Source organism: Porites lutea, chromosome 5 (assembly GCF_958299795.1).
Source record: "Porites lutea chromosome 5, jaPorLute2.1, whole genome shotgun sequence".
Classification (NCBI taxonomy): domain Eukaryota; kingdom Metazoa; phylum Cnidaria; class Anthozoa; order Scleractinia; family Poritidae; genus Porites; species Porites lutea.
The window spans coordinates 4763252-4790751 of NC_133205.1; the positions used below are offsets into that span (position 1 = coordinate 4763252).

The following is a 27500-nucleotide window of genomic DNA, read 5'->3' on the forward strand; positions in this document are numbered from 1 at the left end:
AAGCAGCCAAGTTAGAGGAGTAAACTAAGGGATGACAGCCACGCAAGTCACATGAACGAATACACTTTGTTTGATGTGAATTCTATAGCCGCAGGTGACATGAACACTCTGTTTGATAGAGCGATTTTCGTATGACATTGAAAAATGGTTTCGGAAAGTGTTCATTGTTTGTTTTATCAGCAAATGGATGAAAAGATCAAAATATAGCCTCTTCGTTTTCACGTCAAAGAAAACCCTAATATGAAGAAAGGCATCGTTCGATTGGCCAATCGTGTTGCAGTTTGACGTCAAAGCGAAGTATCGGTTGATTTCTAGAAAGTCCTCGGGCATGAAGTTTTTTTAACCTGAGCGTTCGCTGAACTAAAAGCCACGCGCGTTTGTGTCCGTTCGATAAACCGATTAAATCGCTCTCTTTCCGTTCGTTTGTTGTACCTGTTTTGTTCGAGCGTTTTCATTAGTTCAAGGTCATACGAAAATCGCTCTATGTATTCTATGGCCACAGGTTACAAGAACAAACACACTCTTTTTGATGTGTATTCTATAGCCGCAGGTCACAAGAACGAAGACACTACATTACTACTTTATGAATTTATAACCTCAATAATTCCTCATTAACTGTTTTTTTCAAGAACTTTTACAAAATTTGACGGAACGCACGAGACGCCCGCGTTACATGCTTCACCGCTGTGAAACATGTGAAACAGCACACAGAGACAGGGTTCTATCTAGGATTTATCGTTTGGGGGCGAAGGCCCGAAAGGCCAAAGGCCATGAGCTTCCTAGGGAGATCCCCCGGAAACTTTTTGTAATGAATATGCGCTGAGATGCAATCTGGTGCACTTTGATACACAATTTCGAGGAATGTTACAGTGGTATTTTATTTTATTTTATTTTATAGTCGTGATCATGTTCCTTGTCATATAATGTCCTTAGAGAGGAAATACTTACTTCATGTGCACTGACCTCGTCCCGTCTGAATGATTTTCCCGATATAGTTACTTATGTACTGTAATGATAACGAATTTTTTTTGTGGGGCGGGGGGAGGGAGCTTCAACCCCTGAAAATACCCTAGATATAACCCTGAGAGAAGATGCTAAAAAATGCTAAATTGCATACTATTCACGACCGTCCCTTTCACGCTCTCTAAATAAGAGACGGAAACTGATGGGACCGCACTTAAGCGCCCTCGAAGTGCAAAAGGACTGGCAACCTCGTCCCCAGGGCTTTTCCCTTAAAAAATGGGTGGGGAAAAGCCCTGGGGACGAGGTTGAAGGACTGGGTAAAGGAGTGAGGGGAAGAGAAGCGCGGCAGTGTAAGGAGGCAAATGTGAAATGGAGAGACAAGAATTCACGACTGCAAGCAGCCGAACGATTCTTATTCGAACTTGGCCGAAATGAGATGCCGAGAGCTTTTCTTAATACTTGCGCTGTAAGGGACTGGTGCGAATTAGATGCGTTGAATACCTTGACTGTTCTGAAACAGAGTATATATGAAGTAGAGAAGCAAGCGAATCTATCAACACTGGAAACTGGAGAAGGATGTGGTGCCAATTGCTTTCACTTTCTTGTCCAAACGCCGGCTCTGATTTCCGTTTCTTCTTTCTTTGTGACACACGAACAATCATTCCCATCAGCTCGAGTAAATCAGGTCCAAGTTTAATCACAATATCGGATGAAATTTTTATTGTCTTGCTCGATGACGTTTTATTCGTAATAGCCTGGAGAAAGATAAAATATCAGGGGCACCCAACGTCAATTTTCGGAAAATATCTGATAGGAAGACGATTTGAGATATAGAATTTTCGGAACATTTGTTGTAACATTTCTTGCTTGCCTGCCTCTCCTAGGATTTTCGAACATCTAAGAAATGGTATGATTACCCATTTTTAACGGATTTTTATCCTAAAAAGGTCACCTAGAATTTTCGGGATCCTTCTTTCTGGCTGAAATTTTCGAAAAGGTAAGTTTTGATCCCTATAATTTTCGGATCACTAGACTTTCAGCTAGGAAATCCGAACAGATGAAAAATTTTTAGGGGATAAAAATATGCCTATATCTACCGTTTAAATACTAAAATACGTTCAACAATACGATGTTTAAGTGGTTTTGAAATATATTCTCGTTGGGTGCCCCTGAAATATATCAATACTCGGATGTCTTATCGGACAACTGATTAAACTAAAAGTTAAAGTTTACCAGAAAAGTTATGTGACAACCTACGATGCCGCATGCTCTCTGTTGCGAGCAGCGAAACGCCATGTTATGTTGTGTTTAGCAGCTACCGATTGACTTCCTAAAGCATCGAGGCGATTACATTAAAGTTACAACTTAGATAGCTGGGTAGTGGTCCTTCCAAAATCGATCCCGCAATTTTTCTTCATGATTTAACCCTCTCTATGACGGACAGCATTAAAAAAAAAACAAACAACAAAAAAAACATAAGGATTTTCTCTCTCTCCGCCGCGCATTCTATTCTCGACACGCGTATTGCACGTACCTCTTCACAAACAGCCAAAATTCCTTCCACGGTAACGAAAACTGGGAAGAAAGAACTCAAACTGCTCTTCAAAGAGTGCTTTGAACATTGCCGTACTTCTGTAGAGAAACCTCTCAAATCCCCTTGAATCTAAAAAGACCAATTCTAGCGTTATAAAAGTAATCGAACAAACTCTTTATTAGTATCGATACCAACAACCGCTCTGGTAGAGAATAAACAGACGATAGATATAAAATACGCAACCTTCTGTATTGTAGTCTGGCCAATATAAAAAGTTTCTGACGGTGCTCTGAACAGGTATTTGACGGTCGAGTAAACGAGGCCTCTTGTAACACTTAGCACATCATACATGACATTCTGAGTGTTTGTCTCCTGTTGAGATGAAAGTTACAAACGATGATGACAACTGCTTCTTCAACAGAATAAAATCTGTTTATCTTATTTAGAACATGGCGGACGAACAGCGGGTGAGCAAGGTGGAGTTACAATAAAGTTTTTTTGACGATTTATTCGTGATTTGATAGGTTTTATCTTTTTGCAGACAGCTATCAGATTGTCAAGTATATTGATTTGAATGCACTCCGGCCACAAACCAAAAAGGAACATCAGAGCGTGTTGCGCCCTATGTACGTATTGGCATAGTTTAAGTCCCGGGTGAATACGATAAGAGAGCCAGACATTGAGCAAGCCTAATCGAAACCACCTTTCCTGAGAAATGGCAACGGCCGCACTTAGCAAAACAAATTGTATAGCACTTACATCACTCTTTTTTACATTTCTTTGCCGCCATTGCGCGTCCACGACGTGAAACTGCCTAATTTCACGTTTTGTGTGGGAGGTGAACTTTCTTCTTCTTTATACAGTTCCACAAAGAGACCTTTTTGCCACCTTCGTTACCAGGTCTAAACATCTTCGTCATCTTCGTATAGCTCAGGCTCCCTAAAATCTAAACGTAAGCGCGCCACGAAGAAAGTAATTTCGCAAATGTAGTAGCAGCGTACGTTCATGGTTGAGCCTAAATTCTATGAATTCTCACGCGTAAGAGGAGATGTCCATTCACTAATAGTGAAACAAGATTCCCTTTCATGGCACTCCGAACGGAACTGAAGATACGGACAGTGGCTTCTCAAATTCTTAGGCCGGGTTCAGACGCCGAACATTTTATGACACGAACCTAATTCGAATTAAGGGCGACCCAATTTATTTACACCCTGACCGGATGAATTAATTCAGACGCCGATCTTAATTCAAACTAAACTAAATACAAAAGGAGTAGCTTCAACGGAGAGAAAAAACGCCCGTTTTGAAAAAATATCTGGATATGTGTGGAGAGAGCCGAAGTTTTTGCGCAGCGTGATAAGAGGTACACTTTTGTCTCAATCTTTGCTGAAACATCAGCCAATCGGTTTTACGCATTATTTCCTGCTTTTAAAACGTTTCTGCCCATCACCTAAATGTCTTTTGATTGTCAAGAAGAACTACAAAATGTTCTCAAATCCATTGGAAAAAAAAGGAAAAAGCAGTTGTTGTAGATTGACGCGTATGTTATCTCTAAGAGCACTTAATTAATAAAATGACAGGAAAAGCAAATTATTGCAATTGTGAAAATTTTGTCAGTAACCAAAAAAGATTTAGGTCAGTTATAAAGCCCATTAAAAAAAATACTCAGTTAAGTTGACGACACAGTGCCAGCTTATATGCTTAGCGCCTTTTGTCAAGTACTTCATAAACCGTTGTTCACAGCAGATAGTTTCCTTAATTGAAGCAAGTTTCACACGTAGTTACATCTAGGTCATCTAAAGCATTGTAGAGGAAAACCAGGCTGAGTGACCTAAACGTTAAAACGTATCAAACGTTAGACGAAGAGTTGCTCCTGTCCCGGCGAGGAACGAAAGTAAAGCAAAACAAGGAAAATGAACCGAAGCGCGGACTTTCAGACCGAAGAAATAGCATCAGAATGCGAATTTGTTACTTTTTTGGGCGGAACACTAAATGAAAGTACCACAGAGGCATATACGGTAATCGTGTATCTTATAATCATCAACCTAATTTGTTTGCCCATAACAAGCATCTCAAATGTACTGGTCATATTCGCCGTGAAAACCAAACCACGCCTGAAAACCATGAGCAACATCGCGCTCGCTTGCTTGGCGACAACTGACTGTGTGATAGAGGTGATTGGACAGCCCTTTTTCACCGTAGGACTGGCAGTATTGCTACAGGGAGAAGGATCAAGCGCGTAATGCCCGCTTTTAGCAACGTCAACAAACGTTGTTAGAGCGTTAGGCATGGCTTCAATTCTTCACTTAACACTTATGAACATGGAAAGATACATTGCCATAAAGCACTCGCTAAAGTAAACAGCATTGGTCACCAGAAGACGTTTACTCCGTTGCTCCGTTTTCGTGTGGTTTGTTTCTTTCATTGTAACATTACTTGTCCTTTTTCTAGGAATTGATATTTACTTAAAAATTACCAATTTGACGGCATTTTTATGTATGGGCATGATACTATTCTGTCAAATTGTGATTTTCCAGGAAACTAAAAGACATAGAAAATATATAGCTGCCCACCAGGTTTCAACAGAAAACAAGCAAAAATTCCTTAAAGACAAAAAAGCTTTGCAGCACACAACAACTATACTTTTTTTCTTAGTATTGACATATACACCTGCGTTTGTTGTTCGAATGCTCATAACAAATTCTATCATCCAGTCATTAAATGTAGCATATAGTAGTATGATACTGGCAGTTTTTGCAGGCATTCTTAACTCGCTCATAAACCCAGTTATTTACTGTATCAGAATACGAGAGTTTCGCGTGGCTTTTATTGAAATACTCTGCAGAAAAACAACTGTACAAACTGAGAACACTAAAAAACGAACATTTGGAACAAAGAACAATGGAGTAACGTATGAACCAGGGATTAATGGAGAAGTAGGATTGAAGAAAATGAAACAATAACAGCAACAACATGGTGGCTGTGACCAGATTAACAGTAAGAGCAATAACAGTAATAACATCGGTGACAACGATACTAACAAGGAAATTGCAATAAAGACGATAATACAAGAACAGCAACAACATGGTCGCTGTAAGCATATTAACCGTGAGAGCAATATTGGTAACGACATCGGTGACAACGATAATGACAAGGCGACAACATTATATTAATGTGACTCCATGCAACATAAGGTAACTGGCATGCTACGTTTAAAACAGACGATAAAATGTCAAAAATCACTTCAACACAAAGAATATCCAGTTTTGTATAGGAACCATTTCCCTTAAGCAAAAGTTTGCAATGACTAAACAATTACGATAACTAAATCGGCTGATATGCAACTTGAAGGTTAGATAAGCAGAAGTCGTCAACAAATTGTATTAGAATAACAAGGTACTCTACAGGAATTATTTCCTTTCGCAGAAAATCATGGAGAAGCAAACGACAACCGAATGTGTGATGGGGGCGATTGGGCAGCCCGCTGTTATCGCCCTACTGACAGTGCTGCTACAGGGTCAAGGATCTAGGGCATACTGCTCACTTTTAGCGACGTAAATCACATTTATAAGGCTGCTTGTCGTGGCTTCAGGTCTTCACTCAACACTCATAAACAAAGAAAGATACATTGCCATAAGTCATCTGTTCAGCTACACGGCTGCAGTCATGTACTCTGCTTGTCCGCTTTCGTGTGGTTTGCATCATTCCTCTAAGCCTTTCCCTCATGACTTTTTTAAACAACGACATTTATTATATAGACACGAGTGTTTTACTGGAAAATATACCACTCGTAAAATTCATAAAAACTACATCCGGGACCCGAGTGGTTTATTTTCCATAATCTCACACGTGAGTTTATCGATGACGCAATTTCGGTAATTTCCCTCTATTATTTTATCAATGTCTTTTTGTCTATATAATAAAAAGAACATTACACGGCGGTTTGAAGATATGAATTTTATTTTCTCGTGGCAAAAACAATATTTTACTCACTCGCTGTGCTCGTTCGTAAAATATTGTTTGGCCACTCGAAAATAAAATTCATATCCGCGCCACCGTGTAATATCCTCTATTTATTTAGCGGTCTGCAGTGTAATCGTGTCCTTATGTATAGGCATCATTATTTTCTCTCAAATTGTGTTTCTACAAATAGCTGTCAACCAAGTTCCAGAAGAAGAAAAACAAAAACTCGTAAAAGACAAAAAATCCTGTACGCTCACAACGACTATACCTTTTTCTTGGTATAGACATATTCACCAACGATTGTTGATTCAGTACTTTAAAAAATTTTTATATCATGTCGTTAAATGTAACGTACATTATTTTCTTGATAGCACGTTTTGCAGGCATTCTTAATTCGCTCATCAAGTCAATTATTTATTGCATCAGAATAAGAGAGTTTCGCGTAGCTTTTACTGAAATTCTCCGCAGGAAAACAACTGTACAAGCTGAGAACACTGAAAAACGAATATTTGGAACACTGAACAAGGTGTAGCACATCATGAGACAGGGAATGAGGCAACGGAAAAACAGCGAAGGCGATGTAGTCGAATGTTGCAAGAACGGCAACTACAGATCGAAGAAGGCGACAACAACGTTCATGTAACCTCAAAACAACTGAAGTCAAATGACAAGCTATCTTTAAAATCAGAGGGGGAAAAGCCGTAAAAATAATTAACTTATGCAAAAACCCATCTAGGCACAGTACACGAACTACATGTATTTGCTTTTCGCACAGGATCGTAATAACTGAACGATTGTAATAACAAAAAAGACTGACATGCTAGTTGTAAATTCAGCAAATTTCAATAAAGAAAATAATTCCTTTACTTTCGAGAACTGAAATCTGTATACTACGAAATATCCTATCTTCAATATGCTAAAATTTGTTACGATTTCTTATCTTCTTATCAACTATAATTTGTTTGCATCGCACACATTTGTCTGCAAGTTCCTGCTCGGCTTTGTTTCTGATAAAAACCCAAATGAACTACTAAACTGGTTTCGTTTGCTAAACAATCAGTTAAGCTGGCGAATGTTTTAAGTATGTGCTTGTTTGTTTTTCTAATATTTGTTATGTTGAAGTTTGAGTCGAATTTTTAATAGGCAGTGTTTTCTCTCTAGCCTGAGAAAGCAGTCGACATTTCGCGACGCCATCTCTGGCCTCCCCGCGAAATCACTCCTGAGGAACGAACGCAGAAATTCCATACTGATGACGTATCACTACCCAGACCTGGGTACTGCTTCTGATTGGTCGTGCCGCGTAGGAAATTTGCCTCAACCAATCAGAAGCACAACCCAGATCTGGTTAGTGACACGTCATTGGGTATGGAGTTTCTGCGCTGGTTTCCTGGAGGTCATTTCGAGTGGAAACCAGTGGTGACGTCGGGAAATGTAGGTTGTTTTCTCAGGCTTTGTTCTCCTTCAAAAGCGATTTTCGACAATAGAAGTTCATCAGTTTTCCCAGATTTTCCTTATCTTAAAATACTGTTGCTTTACTTGCAGGAGGGTTAGTGGAAAGTGCAACTGCTTATACTATCAAATCCATAGCTAATAAAAAAAAAAATAAATTAGATAATTTTCGAGGAACAAATTAAAATTTTAACCAAAAGAGAAAAAAAATATGATTTGCAATACATATCATAATTTTCTACTAATTTAGCCATGCGGAAGTCTCTTTGAGAACATACATCTAATAATTAGTCACCTTTAGGCAATAATTTAAATCAGTTTAGGTTTAGAACCACATTTTAGCGTTAATATTAGAAAGAAATAATAATTAATTTACACAACGTTTGAATGTTGAGAATGATGCCAGCTAGGACGACATGTAAAGATTGTATTATTTTAATAATTTTCATTTCTTGCTTATTTAAATAGAGTTTAACAAGGTCTCGTCTCTGAAAAGGAAAACAACCTACACATATTTCTTTAAATTCGCAAACAAATACGAAATTTATGAACAAAACAGAATTTGCTCCTCCTCTTTCGTGCACCACTAACAAAAAAAATAAATCTTTTCGTTTTTGAGGGAAGTCTTTTGAGATGCTAGTCAACTTTTATATCGTATTTGGAATGGCTGTTCACAAAAGAGTGTTTCCGCTGGAAAAGAAATTTTCCTCGACCTCTATTAACATCAACCGAGTCTCGCTAAACAAAAGTAACTCTTTTTTCTTAATCGGTCGGTATTAAAGTGTCCATCAGCAGGAAGCGACAGCTTATATGTTCACCTGTCTTTGAAACACCTGCCTTTCGTTAACTTTTGCTCAGAGCAGAGAATTTTCCTTAGTTAAGACAAGCTTCAACGAACTTAGTCCAAGGATAACCACGTAAAATAGGCTGCGTAAACTAAACATTAAAAACGATATATATTAGACGAGACTTCGAGAGATTTCCTCTGTTCAAGCCGAGAAACCACAGGTAACTTCAAGCAAGTAGGATGAATTTAGGCCAGACTCTTCATACACATTAATTGGATTTTCGCTAACTGGTGGCCCACGTCAAAGGTTAAAAACACCCACCGTGAGAAGGTCAATTAATGTGATATTTTAAATTATCCTTCTTGTAGTGTTAATTAAAGTGGGCGCATGCAAAAAAAAACCTTTTTCATGTTACGAAATCTAGTAGTACTAGATTCGTCACATCAACCTGTTTCTTATTTAATTTTCCTTTTTTTCTTAATTTACTGGCCTTACAAAGTCACCTACTATACACTGAGTCTATTCTTTCCGTTCATGTCTTTTTAAGTACCAATATAAATTTTATCTTTACATTCAGCTTGCGAGTACACACCGCGACATGCAAATCACTTCCGGTAGCACAACATTTTTCAGAATTTTGCAAAGTTTATAACTCAAGCTAACTCATTTCCAAAGGTTTATAGATGAATTTTGGTAAAGAGTAAGTTGTTTCGTATTTAGTGTTTTTTCGTTTTTCCTCGCACCACTAACAAAGTGCATTACGTTAATTCTAATTGCTAGTTTGCTAGCTGGCCACTTACTAAATAATTTGACTTTTAAGTGCTGTGCAAAGCAAAGTGTTTCCAGAAACGAAGCTAATCGCACTTGTGTACTAATGTTCATCAATTGTTAAGAGAGAGTAAAGCCATTACGCCCGAAGGATATAAATTTAGTTCTCGTTTTCCTCGAAAAGCGAGGCTCAGAAGAAGATGAATTCAAGCGCACCTTCCGGTAGCGAAAACATTACTGGATGCGAAGGAGGAATTCTTGATTCTAATTCCACAGAGGCTAGTGTCGTAACTGTTTTCTTAATAATCATGAGTGTAATAACTGCCCCGGTTACAAGTTTATTGAACGGACTTGTCATAATCGCTGTGAAAACAAAATCCAGATTGAAAACCAACTCCAATATAGCACTGGCATGTTTGGCGACCACAGATTGTTTGATGGGTGTGTTTGGACAGTCCACTTACATCGCGAAAAACATGGCAATGTTACAAGCCGAGGCTTCCTATACATACTACTTCATCAGGCAGCTCCATAACTTCGTTCTGAAGGTATTAGCCAGGGCATCGCTCTTGCACCTGGCTCTAAGCTACCTAGACAGGTATATTGCCGTAAAGCACCCATATAGGTATACCAATATGGCCACAGCAGTTCGTATCCTCTGTTCTTCCGCTTTTCTGTGGACTGTGGCAATCCTTTCGACTGCAGTTTCTTTTCTCACGAACAACAAACTTGAGAATAAGTTTCCTGATGGTACTATGATCGCGTTTTTCTGTACAGCCATCATTACGTTTTGTCAAGTCGTCCTTTACTACGAGACTCGACGTCACGAAAAACAAATTGCTGCCCACCAAGTTTCAGAGGACCACAAGAAAAAATTCGTAAAGGAGAAGAAAGCGCTTAAACTCACAACGACAGTTCTTTTCTTCTTAATACTGACGTACTGTCCTGTGAGTGTTGTTCGAATACTTATAAAAAAATCTTTCTTCGATTCCTCAAATGCAGCACGTATTGCTTTAGCGATAGCGAGCTATCTGATACTAATTAATTCGCTTATAAATCCAGTTATTTATTGTATTAGAAGAAGACAATTTCGGGCAGCTTTCATTGAAATACTCTTCAGAAAAAGTACTCTACAGGCACAGGAAATTGAAATGCGAGTTAATGGAGCACGAGAAGGACTGGGATGGCGAAGTCAAAATACTGAACAAGAAAGTGTAACAAATAGTACCAACAGGAACCAAAAAACCTCACCTCAATTAGTTCGTATTGTTACTGTGGATTCGCCTTTCAATTAACATTTGGTGATTTTTTTGCACTTTAGTTGACAAAGCCCACGTGGCATAAGCCTCGTGTTTTTTGGGGCGTTCTTGCCATTTTCTCGTAAAACTGTGACCTAACAAGGTGGCGATATAAATATAAATAAATATATAATTATAAAACTTAACTGTCGCGGCCGCCGTCTTTCGATCTTCACTTAAAAGAATGGACAACACGATCTATCGGTTGGCTATGAAATTTTATGTTTCCTTTATTTCTTTTTTTATCTTTTCTTTTATCCGTTGTCTTATCTTACTTCCTCGGTTTCTTTGTCTTTCCCAACCGACCGATCTTTTCTTACCAAGGAAAGGGCAATAAGAAGCGAAAACATCGTTACTGCCTGGCCTTAGAAAAACACAGTGAAAATGACTTACGGATCTTAAACTTTACAAGTATTTCGTAGTATTTCGTTTACTTTGAAATTTTTCTTAAGGCACGGAAAAACAGGGAACAAAAAACGTGCAACTTGTCTTGCAACATCGCTGCAAAACTATTTGAATAGCGATGTTGCAAGTTTTACCACCCACGTTCAAACCTGTGGACAACCTGATTTGTTGCAACACGGGTTTGATGTAGGTGGTAAAACGCGCAAAAGCGCTATTCAACTCGTTTTGCGGCAATGTTGCAAGACAAGTTGCACGGTTTTTGTTGCCTGTTTCTCCGTACCTTAAACAATTTTTCTCACTGCACTATGTATCCAAAAGACACTCAATAAAATTATTGTAAATAGAATGTAAAAACTCTTAATCAAAAACTGTTATAAACTGATTCCATGCTACGGACTTCTATTACTATTTATTCAGTTTAACAGTCATATTATACACGACCATTATTTGGTCTATGTTTTCTGAAAACAAAAAACGGTTCTACCTTCTTTCATTATTATTAATATTATTATTGTTTCATGTTTTAAAGGAACCAGTTAGCGAATGTTTATCGAGACTGCTAGAAAGGGTAAAATTAGCAAATTTGCAAATTTTAAAGTGTATTCTGAAGAGAGCGAAGGCATTGCTTCCCAAAGTAGCGTAATTGTACAGGTGTTTATATGGTGGAGGGTACGAGCCTGCCCCCCGCCATACAAACGTCTGTAAAATTTCGCGACCTTTCGCAGCTATATCTTTCTTAGCTTAAAACAAATCATTCAAAATTGGCATCTTTAAACGACTTAAAGGCCTTCTTTCACAGAAGACGTAATTAACTTGGAAATCTGTCTTCAAAACGGAAAAAAACAGTCGGGAAAAAAGACATAGTTTTTCACAGAATTGCCTGTCAGATGTTAACGATTTAAAGAACAAACGAACAATGACATGCACGATTGACAGGATTTTTAGCACAACTGTCACATTAAGATATCGTTTGTTTGTTACCACTTTAATTTGCTGTCCTTCCAACATAACTGATGTTGGAAGGAATCTACGCCTTTATAACCGCTTTTTTTTTCTCCTCAATTCAACCCCAAACACGTTTGATTAGATCTGACAAATTGAGTTCATTCTTCGACTCAAATTCACTTATTATAAGTAGCTTTCTCGGTACGTAATGAACAATTGAAAGTTGTACTACACTGTCACATTAAACTGTTTTTGTATGCGGCCACTTTAATTCGCTAGCTTTTCAAAGTCACTTACTATAAACTGAATCTACTCTTCTGTTTGTGACTGTTTAAGTACCAAATTACATTCAGCCAGCGAAAAGAGAATACACACTGCAACATGCAAGTCAATTTCTGTAGCACAACAATTTTTACAATTTTGCAAAGTTAATTCCTCATTTCCAAAGTTTTGTGAATGAGTTACGGGAAAGAGTAAGTTGTTTAGTTCTCCAAGAGAATTTCGCGTTTTTCAATTCAATTCATTTCATTTTATTTTTCCTTTGTTGTGTTTTTCCGTTCGCGTTACTTACAAATCACATTACGGTAATTAGAAGAACGCTAATTGCTAGTTTGCTCGCCGACTTCCTACTAAATAATGTGACTCTTAAGTGCTGTACAAAGTCAAGTGTTTTCTGCGACGCAGCTAATCGCACTTGTGTACTCTACTGTTCATCTAATGTTGAGAGAGAGAGTAAAGCCATTACGCATGAAGAATATAAATTTAGTTCTTGATTACCTCGAAAACCAAAGCTGAGAACAAGATGAATTCAAGCGCATCTTCCGGTAGCGAAGTCATGACTGGATGCGAAGGGAGGATTCTTGATTCTAATTCCACTCAAGCTCGTGCGGTAACTGTTATCATAATAATCATGAATATAATTACTACTCCCGTTACAAGTTTATTGAACGGACTTGTCATAATCGCTGTCAAAGCAAAACTTCGATTGAGGAGTAGGTCCAATATAGCACTTGCATGCTTAGCGACCACAGATTTGTTCATGGGGGTGATTGGACAGCCTACTTTCATCGCCGTAAACATAGCAATTTTACAAGCCAGGACTTCTAATACATACTGCTTCACAAGACAACTGTTGAGGGTCGTTCTTACGGTATTAGTCAGGGCATCGCTGTTACACCTAGCTCTGATGTACCTAGACAGGTATATTGCCATCAAGCACCCGTACAGGTATACAAATATGGTCACAGCAACTCGCATTCTCTGTTCTTCCGCTTTTGCGTGGATTGTGGCTCTGTTCTCGACTGCAACTTCTAGTTTTCTTAACGACAAACTATACAAACCGTTGACTGATGGCACCATAATCGCGTTCTTTTGTACAACTATCATTACTTGCTGTCAAATCGTGCTTTACTGCGAGACTCGACGTCACGAAAAACAAATCGCTGCTCACCAAGTTTCAGAGGACGACCCGGAAAAATTCGTAAAGGAGAAAAAAGCGCTTAAACTCACAACGACTGTTTTGTTCTTCTTGCTACTGACTTATTTACCTGTGGTTGTTATTGGAATACTCATAAGAAACACTTTCTTCGATTCCTTAAATGCAGCACATATTGCTTATGCGATAGCGAGCTTTCTGATACTACTTAATTCGCTTATAAACCCAGTTATTTACTGTATTAGAAGAAGGCAATTTCGGGTAGCTTTCATTGAAATACTCTTCAGAAAAAGTAATCTACAGGCACAGGAAATTGAAATGCGAGTGAATGTAGCACGAGAAGGTCTGGGATAGCGAAGTCAAAATAATCAACAGGAAAATGTAACAAATAATACAAACAGTAACCCAAAAAACTAACCTCAATTACTACGTATTGTTACTCTGCCTTGACCGGTCAATTGATATTACCCTGTTGGTGTTTTATGCAATTTAGTTGAGAAAGCCCACTTTGCATAAGCTTTTTGGTTTCCTCTGGGCTCTCTTGCCATTTTCTCGTAAAATGTTTGTGATTTTTGTTATAACTGTAACATTAAAAGGTGGCGAAATAAAAATAAATAATAGTCAGTACGTAGAACCAAATGGCGACGAGTGGAATTAGGGAATAATTTCACGCGCGTTTTGTCCAAATTATAATTATAATTTCTCTAGCCTGCTAGCATCCTTTTCGGGGCGCTCTGGTAGAGGGGCGAAAAATGAGGGAGAACTTGCAGTCACGTCTCAGGAATTTCAATTTCGAAATCGAAAAAGTCGATGCAAAATAATGATTGACGTAGATGACATTAGTAATGACGTCACTACCTCTGGCGCGATTTTTAAATAAAGTGTTGACAGGCTAAACACGACTCATAAGTCTTATTCACAGGTTAAAAATGATTTTGCGTGATTGACAGGATTTTCAATAGATCTGTCACCTTAAGATATCATTTTTTGTCACGACTTTAACTTGCTGTCGTTTCAACATAAACTTAAAATCAATTTTTCCTCCTACGCTGTAAAAGTGCTGGTTTTTCCTCCTCAATTGAACCCCAAGCAACTTCAATCTGATAATTTGAGCTCCTTGGAATAGTCTGAGAGGACTCGGGTTTACTTATTTTAAGAAGGCTTCTCGCAACTTAATTTACAAATAACACTTGCACTAGATTCGTCACATGAGGCTTTTTTTCTCTGGCTTTTCAAGTCACCTAAGACCCCTTTTACATGGAGTGGGGGACCCCGGTCTAGTGGGGTAGGTAGAGCGTGAAAACAAAAGAAACCAACCCCACTAGACCGGGGTCCTCCACTCCATGTAAACAGGCCCTAAGTTACTATAAACTGAATCTACTATTTCCGCATTTATGGCTTTTTAAGTACCGAATTAAGACCACATCAGCGACACTGTTAAATTATCGTGTTTAAATAAAGACATGATATTCTTTTTAAATACAGCTTTCGACACTAGCGTACAAAAGGGCCGCTGACTGAAAACGTATTGGTTTATGTACAAACTTGCTCCTATCACCCCCCCCCCCCACCCCTCTATGCCGTCCAAGTGTAAAATTTCGCGACTTTTCTGAGCTATATCTTCGCTAGTTTTCAACAAATCTTTCCCAGAATGTAACATTTTTATTGATTTAACGCGTTCCTTAAAGCGGCGTCGACGAATTTTAGTTCGCCAACTGATCCACACCAAACGCTGAAAATACCGTGGGAGGGTCTATTAATGCCATGTTTGTTTCATGTCCGCTGGTTACACTATGTGTGTAAACCACATTATAGCGACACATTAACAAAGAAAAAACAGTTCCTAAGTTACACAACTTCGGTTACTGTAAATCATCATATATACTTCGTTCTTCCGCATCTCTTTGGCGAGTATGAAGAAAATGTAACTAACCTGGAATTTGTCTTCAAAAAAACAACAACAGCGGTCTGGAAAAGACAGGATTTTTCACTCTCCTGTCAGCGAACAACGACATGTAATCACAACAGTCTTATACACAAGTTAAAATGATTTTGCGCGATTTGACAGGATTTTTACTAGATTTGTCACAGTAAGATATCACTTGTTCGTCACCACTTTCACATGCCGTCCATTCGACACAAACTAAATCAATTTGTCCTCCTACGCCTGTATAAGTGCTGGTTTTTCCTCCTCAATTCAACCTCAGACACATTCGATCATATCAGTGGCTGATTAAATTGGAATAGTCTGGAAGGACTCAGATTGGAATTGGAAGGACTCATATTCACTTAACTAGCCTTTTCGATACTTAATTAAGAAATGGCAGTTTGACTACATTTGTCACATTAAGCTGTTTTTTGGATGCAGCTACTTTAATCTGCTGTCCTTTCAAATTCGCTCACCGTAAACTGAATCTACTCTTTACTTTTCTGCTTTTTTTTTAAAGAATCAACAAGTTAGCAAAGTACATTCAGCCTGCGAAGGGCGAATACACACCGCAACATGTAAATCACTTTCTGTAGCACGACAATTTTTAAATTTTGCAAAGTTAATTGGTATTTCCAGAGGTTTGTGGATACGTCATGGGAAAGAGTAAGTTGTCTAGTTTTCCAACCGAATTTGGCGTTTTTCAATTGAATTCACGTCATCTTATTTTTCCTTTGTTGTGTTTTCCCGTTCGCGTCACTTACAAATTACATTATGGTCATTAGAAGAACGCTAATTGCTAGTTTGCTCGCTGACTTCTCACTTATTTGACTCCTTCAGGTGTTAAACAAAGCAAAGTGTTTCCTGCGACGTAGCTAATCCCACTTGTGTACTAATGTTCATCAATCGTCAAGAGAGAGTAAAGCCATTACGTCTGAATGGTATAAACCTTGTCCTTGTTTACCTCGAAAAGCGAGTCTCAGCGCAACACCGGAAAAAGATGAATTCAAGCGCATCTTGCGAAGGACAGATTCTTGATTCCAATTCCACACAAGCTCCTGCGGCAACTCCTATCTTAATAATCACGAATATAATTACTGCCCCCGTTACAAGTTTATTGAACGGACTTGTCATAATCAAAAAAGTGTTTCCTGTGAAGAAGTTAATCGTACTTGTGTATTAATATTCATCAATTGTCAAAAAAGAGCTAGGATTCAGTAAAGTTAGTTTCTGCTTACTTCGAAAAGTCAAGGTTCAAATCAGGATGAGTTCTATCGCAGCCACGAACAGCGTACACTGCGAAGGAGGGATTGTTGATTCCAATTCTACAGAGGCTCGTGCGGTAACTGTCATCTTAATAATCATGAATATAATAACTGCCCCCGTTACAAGTTTATTGAACGGACTTGTCATAATCGCTGTGAAAACAAAATCCAGACTGAAAACCAAGTCCATGTAGCACTCGCATGCTTAGCGACTACAGATTGCTTCATGGGGGTGATTGGACAGCCTACTTTCATCGCCTTGAATATAGTAATTTTACAAGTCGAGGGTTCTAATACGTACTGCTTCATAAGGAAACTCTCGAACGCCGTTGTAACGGTATTAGGCAGGGCATCGCTGTTAGACCTAGCTCTGATATACCTAGACAGGTATATTGCCATAAAGCACCCGTACAGGTATACAAATATGGTCACAACATCTCGCATTCTCTGTTCTTCCGCTTTTGCGTGGATTGTGGCTCTAGTCTCCACTGTAACTTCATTCGTTTCTAACAACAATCCCTTAGGCCAGTTAACCAGTGGTAGCACGATCATTGTGTTTTCCTGTGCAGACATCATTATTTTCTGTCAAGTTGTTCTTTACTAGGAAGCTCGCCGCCAAGAAAAACAGATCGCTGCCCACAACGTTTCAGAAGACGACAGACAAAAATTCGTAAAGGAGAAGAAAGCTCTTAAACTCACAACGACAGTTCTTTTCTTCTTGGTACTGAGCTTTTCACCTTTGATTGTTGTTACTATACTTATCAGAATCTCCTTTATCCAGTCGATACATGCAGCACGCATTGCGAAAAAGACAGCAGGCTTTCTGAGACTACTTAATTCGCTTATAAACCCAATTATTTACTGTATTAGAAGAAGACAATTTCGGGTAGCTTTTATTGAAATACTCTTCAGAAAAAGTAACGTACAGGCTAAAGAAATTGAAGTGCAAGTGAAAAGAGCACGAGAAGGATTGAAATGGCGAGGTCAAACTCTAGAACAGGAAAATTCACTCAGCACTGCCAGCCCACAGTTGAATGCGGCGTCAACAATATTGGCTGCGACAAGGATCAATACAGCAATGCCGCCGGCATTACTCATACCAATAGTAACTATAAACAACATCATGAGCGACAATGAAATTGACAACAGTGGCAACAGCCTTGGCAGTAACAACGGCAATGATAACAGTCACAACAATAGCGATCACATTGGCATTGCCACTGGTGACACCAAGAGCGACAATGACGTTCGTAACAGTAAGAACCACAATGACAATGATAGCAGTGACGCCAACATTGGTGAAATGTGAAAATGACTTTACAAACTATGAAAGGCTGCAGATCGGAAATTTCTATTGGACGGTTTCAAAAAGGAAAAAGTTACAGTTGACAAATAAATGAAATAAAAATGGTAATATGGATAAGAACTAGATAACAAGATAAAGAAGAAAAAATTATAAAAATAAAAAATTGTAAAAGTAGAAACGAATAAGCAAGAATTTATTTTTCGACATTTTTGGCTAATTTTACTTTTTTTGTTTAAGTGGGCGTATCAGTATAGTCATCTTCCTGAATTCTAAATATCAAAAAGTAATTTGCGGAGTGTCGGATCTATTCTTAGGGAGATGTCGGATGTGACATGGTATCTCATTCCAAAGCTTAGTCCCAAAGCGAGAGAACGAATAGTGACATCGATCACAACAGTTGTTTTTGTATTTCGGTTAAAATTGATTTTACGCGATTGACTGGATTTTTGGTAGATCCGTAACATTGAGATATCTTTTTATCGAAACCGATCTAATTTATTGGCCTTCTGTTCAAACTGATCGCACTCCCTGTAAAATGAACCACTATCTTCTTTATGCCTTTCTAAGTGCTAAATTTTGCTTAAAATTCTCATTACGGACTTGGATTCGGTCCTTAAGAGTTCAACCCTAGCGACATTCGATTATAACAGGCAAATTATTAAGTGAGTTGGAATAGTCTTCAAGGACTCAAGTTCAAACTACCTGATTAACAATTGACAGGATATCCACTAGATCCGTCACAGTAACATATCTTTTGTTTGCAACCAGATTGATTTGCTGGCCTTTTAAAGACACTCTAAACTCAATCTACTATTTCCATTTTAAGCGACTGTAAGTGTACAGTTGAACCTCTATTAACCGGCCACCTCTTAAGCGGTAAGTACCCAAAATTCCGAAAATATTGTAGAATCAGAATTTTGTTTTTCGTATGCGGCCACTTTAATCTGCTGGCTTTTCAAAGTCACTTACCATATATAAACTGAATCTACTCTTCTGTTTATGAATGTTTAAGCCCCAAATTACATTCAGACGGCGAAAGGCGAATACACACTGCAACATGCAAGTCACTTTCTGTAGCACAACAATTTTTATAATTTTGCAAAGTTAATTCCTCATTTCCAAAGTTTTGTGAATGAGTTATGGGAAAGAGTAAGTTGTTTAGTTTTCGAAGAGAATTTCGCGTTTTTCATTTCAATTCATTTCACTTTATTTTTCCTTTGTTGTGTTTCTCCGTTCGCATTACTTACAAATCACATTACGGTAATTAGAAGAACGCTAATTGCTAGTTTGCTCGCCGACTTCCTACTAAATAATTTGACTCTTGAAGTACTGTACAAAGTAAAGTGTTTCCTGCGACGCAACTAGTCGCACTTGTGTACTCTAATGTTCATCAATTGTTAAGAGAGAGAGTAAAGCCATTACGCATGAAGGATATAAATTTAGTTCTTGATTGCCTCGAAAAGAAAAGCTGAGAACAAGATGAATTCAAGCGCATCTTCCGGTAGCGAAGTCATGACTGCGATGTAGCTAATCGTACTTGTGTACTAATGTTCATCAATCGTCAAGAGAGAGTAATGCCATTACGTCTGAATGGTATAAATCTTGTCCTTGTTTACCTCGAAAAGCGACAACACTGGCAAAAGATGAATTCAAGCGCATCTTGCGAAGGACAGATTGTTGCTTTTAATTCCACACAAGCTCCTGCGGCAACTCTTATCTTAATAATCACGAATACAATTACTGCCCCCGTTACAAGTTTATTGAACGGACTTGTCATAATCGTTGTGAAAACAAAACCCCGATTGAAAACCAAGTCCAATATAGCCCTCGCATGCTTAGCGACCACAGATTGTTTCATGGGGTTGATCGGACAGCCTACTTTCATCGCCGTGTGCATAGTAAATTTACAAGCCGGGACTTCTAATACACACTGCTTCATAAGGCAACTGTCGAAGGCCGTTATCACGGTATTAGTCAGGGCATCGCTGCTGCACCTAGCTCTAATATACCTAGACAGGTATATTGCCATAAAGCACCCGTACAGGTATACAACTATGGTCACAGCAACTCGCATTCTCTATTCTTCTGCTTTCGCGTGGACTTTGGCTCTGCTGTCGACTGCAACTTCTAGTTTTCTTAACGAAAAACTATACAAACCGTTAACTGATGGCAACATTATTGGGTTCTTCTGTACAACTATCATTACTTTTTGTCAAATCGTGCTTTACTACGAGACTCGCCGTCACGAAAAACAAATCGCTGCCTACCAGGTTTCAGAAGACGACCGGGAAAAGTTCGTAAAGGAGAAAAAAGCGCTTAAACTCACAACGACTGTTTTGTTCTGCTTGCTACTGACTTACTGTCCTGTGCTTGTTATTGGGATACTCATGAGAAACACTTTCTTCCATTCTTTAAATACAGCACATATTGCTTTAGGGATAGCGAGCTGTCTGATACTACTTAATTCGCTTATAAACCCAGTTATTTACTGTATTAGAAGAAGGCAATTTCGAGTAGCTTTCATTGGAATACTCTTCACAAAAAGAAATGTACAGCTTCAAGAAATTGAAATGCGAGTGAATGGAGCTTGAGAAGGTCTGGGCGAAGTCAAAATAATCAATAGAAAAATGTAACAAATAGTGCAAACAGTAACCAAAAAACTAACCTCAATTACTACGTATTGTTATTCTGCCTTGACCGGTCAATTGATATTACGTTGTAGGTGTTTTGTGTTTTATGCAATTTAGTTGAGAAAACCCACTTTAGAAAAGCGTGGTGGTTTCTTTGGGCCTTTTCTCCTAAAATCTGTAATTTTTATCATAATTGTAACATTAAAGGGTGGCGAAATAAAAATAGATAATAAATAATTAGTACGTGTTACCAAATGGTGACGAGTGGAACTAAGAAATAATTTCGCGCTAGCATCCTTTTCGGGGCGCTCTAGCGGCAGGGCAGGAACATGCAGTCACGTCTCAGGAATTTCAAATTCTGAATCGAAAAAGTCGATGCAAAACGCTGATTGATGGAGATGACATTAGTAATGACGTCATTATTCTTGGCGCGTGTTTGAAATAAAGGGCTGACAGGCTGAACACGACTCATAAGTCTTATTCACAGGTTAAAAATGATTTTACGTGATTGACAGGAATCTGACAAATCTGTCACCTTAAGATATCATTTGTTTGTCACCACTTTAACTTGCTGTCTTTTCAACATAAACTAAATCAATTTTTCCTCCTACGCCTGTAAAAGTGTTGGCTTTTCCTCCTCAATTCAACCCCAAGCAACTTCAATCAAATCTGACAACTTGAGTTCATTGGAATACTCTGAAAGGACTCAGGTTTACTTCGGAAGCCTTCTCGCAACTTAATTTACAAATAACATTTGCACTAGATTCGTCACATCAAGCTAATTTTTAGTATGCGACCACTTTAATTTCTGACTTTTAAACGGAATTTACTCTTTCCGTTGATGTCCTTTTAAGTACCGAATTAAGAGCACATCAGCGACACTGTAGAATTATGGTGTTTAAATAAAGATATACCATTGTTTTTAAATACAGCTTTTGACACTAGCGTACAAATGCCACTCACTGAAAACGCATTGGTTTATGTACAAACTTGCCCCCGAGCACCCCACCCATCAGCACCTCTATCCCCACCCCCCTCCCACCATCTACCGTACAAAAAGTCTGTAAAATTTCTCGACTTTCCGGAGCTATGTCTATAGAGTATGAGAAAGACAGAAAAAGAAAAAGTGGGCGGCAGGCAAGCGAAGCTCAACGAGAATAAGGGCGACAGAGATCTAGAGCGAGAGATAAAAACAAAGGAGACACTTTTTTGGTGGAAGAACAACATGGAAATTTTGAAGCAGCGGTGAGAAAATGAGAAATGCTAGCGGCCACCAATGCAAAGTGACAATGAGCGGCAGTGAAAAAAATTGAACGACAACACGTACGACATTTCCTCCATAAAACGTGTAACTAAAAAGTTTCTGGAAGGTTCACGTTGTAGTCGTGCAAAACAACGGCAAAGAAATGTACAAAATAGTGTACTGCACCCGCAAAGTTGCTTTCTCGCTAATTAGACATATTGTTGTTTTTCACCGTTCTCCGGCGTTGCCATCGCCGCTTAGCATTACGATTTTATATTTTGTTTGAACAAACTATGAATATTATCGAGAGCTTCGCTTTTAGCCCCGGCTAAATCTATATACTATTAGCTCTACAAAAATGAGGTCTATACTGAGAGGCTAGTCGATTTTCATAATGCTGAATCTGATTACTACTTAAAAAGAGGTTATGAAAGCTACTAGGCAGGAGGTTATGCTGACAGGAATTCAAATGAAAATGAATCAAATTCCACTTTCCAAAACTAATATAAGCCCGGGTTTTTTAAAAAATGGAAACCCTGTACAATGAACGTAGGAAAAGTGTTGTTTAAAAGGAAATGTAACTGAATAAAACTATGGACACCACTGCAAGGTAACCCTTGTGTAGCAGTCAAAAGAAAGAATATATACACTCAACTCAAATGAGAATCAACTTAAGTGCGCCTTCCAAAGCAAATATTGGACTAACAGTGAGGGAAATAGTCTTGAAAGACTCAAATTCACTTTAGTAAAGTTCTCTCTTGATTTACAATTAACAGAATATGCACTTGATCACGTCAGAGTAACTTGTCTTTTGTTTGTGGCCAAATTGATTTCCTGGCTTTAAAAGACACTTTACATTTATGCCACTGTAAGGGCTCTTTTGAATTTCGTTTACTTTGGAATATACATAACAATATATAAACCACTTTCTTTAGCAAAACAACTTTCTTCATAATTTTGCAAAAAGTTACATGTACAGTTGAACGTCCCTTACCCGGCCACCTATTAAACGACCGCTCTCTTTTAAGCGGCCAGTAACCAAAGTCTCGGAAAAATTGCTAAACAGAATTATAAACTAAACGTCTATCAAGCAGCCGCGGCCTCTATTTGAAAATGATGAAGAGAGTTCTGCTATTGTTGTCACATCTGTTAAGCGGTCAGTAAGCGTTTGATACACTTTGTCTGGCTTTGTTTAAAAATGTGATGAGCTGACTTGAGTTAAGAGGACCTCGTCACATAATTTTAAGGAGACTTTGCTTGTTTGTCACAATTCTGTAGTTATGTTCAGTATTAGACCTGTCTCTAACACAAAATTTGTGGCCAGCCTCTAAAGGTGTTTATTTCAGAATAAAGTGATGTTTCTGCTAAAGATTATTCCAGTTTCTGACGTATACATTTATTAGGTTAAAATTCCGACAGGCAACATGGCCTTAAAACAGCGACAAAAAATAGCTGAATTGGTGACAAAGAACATAAAGATGCGTTGAAATTGCGCCAGCGACGAAGACAGCCGCAAATACATTAATAAATATATAGTAGTACCGCGGGGGATTACTGCTCGACTTTAAATTCAAAAGAGAATAATCGCGATAAAGATTGAACGAACGCTAATTCACTTTTGACGCGACGTTACACCGCCATCGCAACGGTATTATCTATAAGAACCTCTTTAGAGGGAAAAAAAGTTGCTTCCGGTCAAGTGGAAACTAAAGCTTCCGTAGTCCTTGCTTTAAGTCCCTCATTTGTCTCCTAAGTGTTGTGCAAAGAAAAGTGTTTCCTGTGGAGAAGTTAATCATACTGCTTGTGTACTAATATTCATCAATTGTCAAGAAAGAGCTAGCATTCAGTAAAGTTAGTTTCTGCTTACTTCGAAAAGTCATGGTTCAAATCAGGATGAGTTCTATCGCAGCCACGAACAGCGTACACTGCGAAGGAGAGATTGTTGATTCCAATTCTACAGAGGTTCGTGCGGTAACTGTTATCTTAATAATCATGAATATAATTACTGCCCCCGTTACAAGTTTATTGAACGGACTTGTCATAATCGCGGTGAAAACAAAATCCAGATTGAAAACCAAGTCCAATGTAGCACTTGCATGCTTAGCAAACACAGATTGTTTCATGGGAGTGATTGGACAGCCTACTTATATCGCTGTAAACATAGCAATTTTACAAGCCAGGACTTCTAATACATACTGCTTCATAAGGCAACTGTCGAGGGCCGTTCTCACGGTATTAGTCAGGGCATCGCTGTTACACCTAGCTCTAATGTACCTAGACAGGTATATTGCCATAAAGCACCCGTACAGGTATACAACTATGGTCACAGCAACTCGCATTCTCTGTTCTTCCGCTTTTGCGTGGATTGTGGCTCTGCTCTCGACTGCAACTTCTAGTTTTCTTAACGACAAACTATACAAACCGTTGAATGATGACACCATAATCGCGTTCTTTTGTACAACCATCATTACTTTCTGTCAAATCGTGCTTTACTACGAGACTCGCCGTCACGAAAAACAAATCGCTGCTCACCAAGTTTCAGAAAACGACCGGGAAAAATTCGTAAAGGAGAAAAAAGCGCTTAAACTCACAACGACTGTTTTGTTCTTCTTGCTAATGACTTATTTACCTGCGGTTGTTATTGGAATACTCATAAGAAACACTTTCTTCGATTCCTTAAATGCAGCACATATTGCTTATGCGATAGCGGGCTTTCCGATACCACTTAATTCGCTTATAAACCCTGTTATTTACTGTATTAGAAGAAGGCAATTTCGGGTAGCTTTCATTGAAATACTCTTCAGAAAAAGTAATCTACAGGCACAGGAAATTGAAATGCGAGTGAAGGGAGGACGACAAGGTCTGGGATAGCGAAGTCAAAATAATCAATAGTAAAAGGTAACAAATAATACTAACAGTAACCCAAAAAACTAACCTCAGTTACTAAGTATTTTTACTCTACCTTTGCCGGTCAATTGATATTACCCCGTAGGTGTTTTATGCAATTTAGTTGAGAACGCCCACTTTGCAGCACATATTGCTTATGCGATAGCGAGCTGTCTAATAATATTTAATTCCCTTATAAACCCAGTCATTTACTGTATTAGAAGAAGAGAATTTCGAGTAGCTTTCATTGGAATACTCTTCACAAAAAGAAATGTCCAGGTTCAAGAAATTGAAATGCGAGTGAATGGAACTTGAGAAGGTCTGGGCGAAGTCAAAATAATCAATAGGAAAATGTAACAAAAAGTACAAACGGTAACCAAAAAAGCTAACCTCAATTACTACGTATTGTTACTCTACCTTGACCGGTCAATTGATATTACCCTGTAGGTGTTTTGTGTTTTATGCAATTTAGTTGAGAAAACCCACTTTGCAAAAGCCTTGTGGTTTCTTTGGGCCTTCTGCATTTTTCTCCTCAAATCTTTGTAATTTTTATTATAATTGTAACACTGAAAGGTGGGGAAATAAAAATAAATAAATAAATAGTTAGTATGTGTTACCAAATGGTGACGAGTGGAACTAAGAAATAATTTCGCGCTAGCATCCTTTTCGGGGCGCTCTAGCAGCAGGGCTAAAAATGAGGGAGAACTTACAGTGACGTCTCAGGAACTTCAAATTCTGAATCGAAAAAGTCGCTGCAAAATGCTGATTGACGGAGATGACATTAGTAATGACGAAATTACCCTTGGCGCGTTTTGGAAATAAAGTGTTGACAGGCTGAATACGACTCATAAGTCTTATTCACAGGTTAAAAATGATTTTGCGTGATTACAGGATTTTCACTAAATGTCTCCTTAAGATATCATTTGTTTTTCACCACTTTAACTTACTGTCCTTTCAGACTAAACTAAATCAATTTCTCCTCCTACGTCTGTATAAGTGCTGGTTTTTCCTTCTAAATTGAACCCCAAGGAACTTCGATCAAATCTGACAATTTGAGTTCATTGGAATAGTCTGAGAGGACTCAGGTTTACTTATTTTAAGAAGCCTTCTTGCAACTTAATTTACAAATAACATTTGCACTAGATTCGTCACATGAAGCTATTTTGTTGGCATGCGGCCACTTTAATTTCTGGCTTTTCAAGTCACTTAAGTTAATATAAACTGAATCTACTCTTTGCGCGTTCATGTCTTTTTAAGTACCCAATTAAGACCACATCAGCGTCACTGTAAAATTATCATGTTTATATAAAGATATGCTATTCTTTTTAAATTCAGCTTTCGATACTAGCGTACAAATGCAGCTTACTGAAAACGTATTAGTTTATGTACGAACTTGAGTAACATGTGGCGGGTCACCCCACCTATCATGTAAACGTGATCAAATTAAAATGAGAGATTGTATGGAGAGGCGGGTTACCTCACCTACTCGGGGTACCCCTGAAGGTACTGAACAGGCCCTAAGTTACACAACTTCGGTTACTGTAAATCATCATACATATACTTCTTTCTTCAGCCTCTCTATGGTTTGTACACAGAAAATGTAATCAATTTTGAATCTGTCTTCCAAAAAAAAACAAAAAAGCAGCTGGAAAAAGAAAGGATTTTTTATTCAACTGTCGGCGAACAATGACATCAATCACAACAGTCTTATTAACAGGTTAAAATGATTTTGCGCGATTGACAGGGTTGTTTACTAGATTTGTCACATTAAGTTATCACTTGCTTGTCACCACTTCTATATGCCGTCTATTCAACATAAACGAAATCAATTTTCCTCCTACCTAACGCCTGTATAAGTGCTGGTTTTTCCTCCTCAATTCAACCCCAGCCACATGCGATCATATTAGTGGCTAATTAAATTGAAATAGTCTTGAAGGACTCAAATTCACTTAACTATATAACCTTCTCGATACTTAATTAAGAAATGGCAGTTTGACTAGATTTGTCACATTAAGTTGTTTTTTGGATGCGGCCACTTTAATTTGCTGTCCTTTCAAATTCGCTTACTGGAAACTGAATCTACGTTTGACGTTTCTTTTTTTTTTAAAGAATCAACAAGTTAGCAAATTACAATCAGCCTGCAAAGGGCGAATACACAGCGCAATATATACAATTTTTTTTACAATTTGCAAAGTTAATTCCTCATTTCCAGAGGTTTGTGCATGAGTCATGGGAAAGAACTAGTTGTTTAGTTTTGGACGAGAATTTGGCGTTTTTCAATCCAATTCATTTTATTTTATTTTTCCTTTGTTGTGAACGCTCATTGCTAGTTTGCTTGCTGACTTCTTACTACTTTGACTCTTGAGTGCTTTACAAAGCAAAGTGTTTCCTGCGACGTAGCTAATCGCACTTGTCTACTAATGTTCATCAACGTCAAGAGAGAGTAAAGCCATTACGCCCCTTGTTCTTGTTTACCACGAACAGCAAGGCTCAGCGCCGGAACAAAATGAATTCGAGCGCATCTCCCGGTAGCCAATTCATAACTGGATGCGAAGGATGGATTGTTGATTCTAAATGCACAGAGGCTCGTGCGGTAACTGTTATCTCGATAATCGTGAATATAATTACTGCCCCCATTACAAGCTTATTGAACGGACTTGTGATAATCGCTGTGAAAAGAAAACCCCAGTTGAAA

General features: G+C 38.3%; 2 protein-coding genes across 3 annotated transcripts in view; one reads left to right on the forward strand and one right to left on the reverse strand.

The window, feature by feature from the left end:
* Nucleotides 1-27500, reverse strand: part of LOC140938561 (uncharacterized) — a 74247-nt gene that overhangs the window by 23425 nt on the left and 23322 nt on the right. For both annotated transcript variants that reach the window (XM_073388051.1, XM_073388050.1), the window contains exons 6-8: nucleotides 2741-2869; nucleotides 2498-2626; nucleotides 1465-1718 (exon numbers count right to left, since the gene is read on the reverse strand). In XM_073388051.1, the coding sequence (XP_073244152.1) occupies nucleotides 1465-1718; nucleotides 2498-2626; nucleotides 2741-2869 (512 nt within the window). The remainder of the gene's footprint in view (nucleotides 1-1464; nucleotides 1719-2497; nucleotides 2627-2740; nucleotides 2870-27500) is intronic.
* Nucleotides 19594-20637, forward strand: LOC140936562 (adenosine receptor A1-like). The gene has a single exon (XM_073386066.1). The coding sequence runs from the start codon at nucleotides 19594-19596 to the stop codon at nucleotides 20635-20637; it is 1044 nt and encodes a 347-aa protein (XP_073242167.1).

Coding starts and splice junctions, on each gene's coding strand:
- LOC140936562 (XM_073386066.1), top strand. CDS start 19,594: ATGTTCATCAATCGTCAAGAGAGAGTAATGCCATTACGTCTGAATGGT.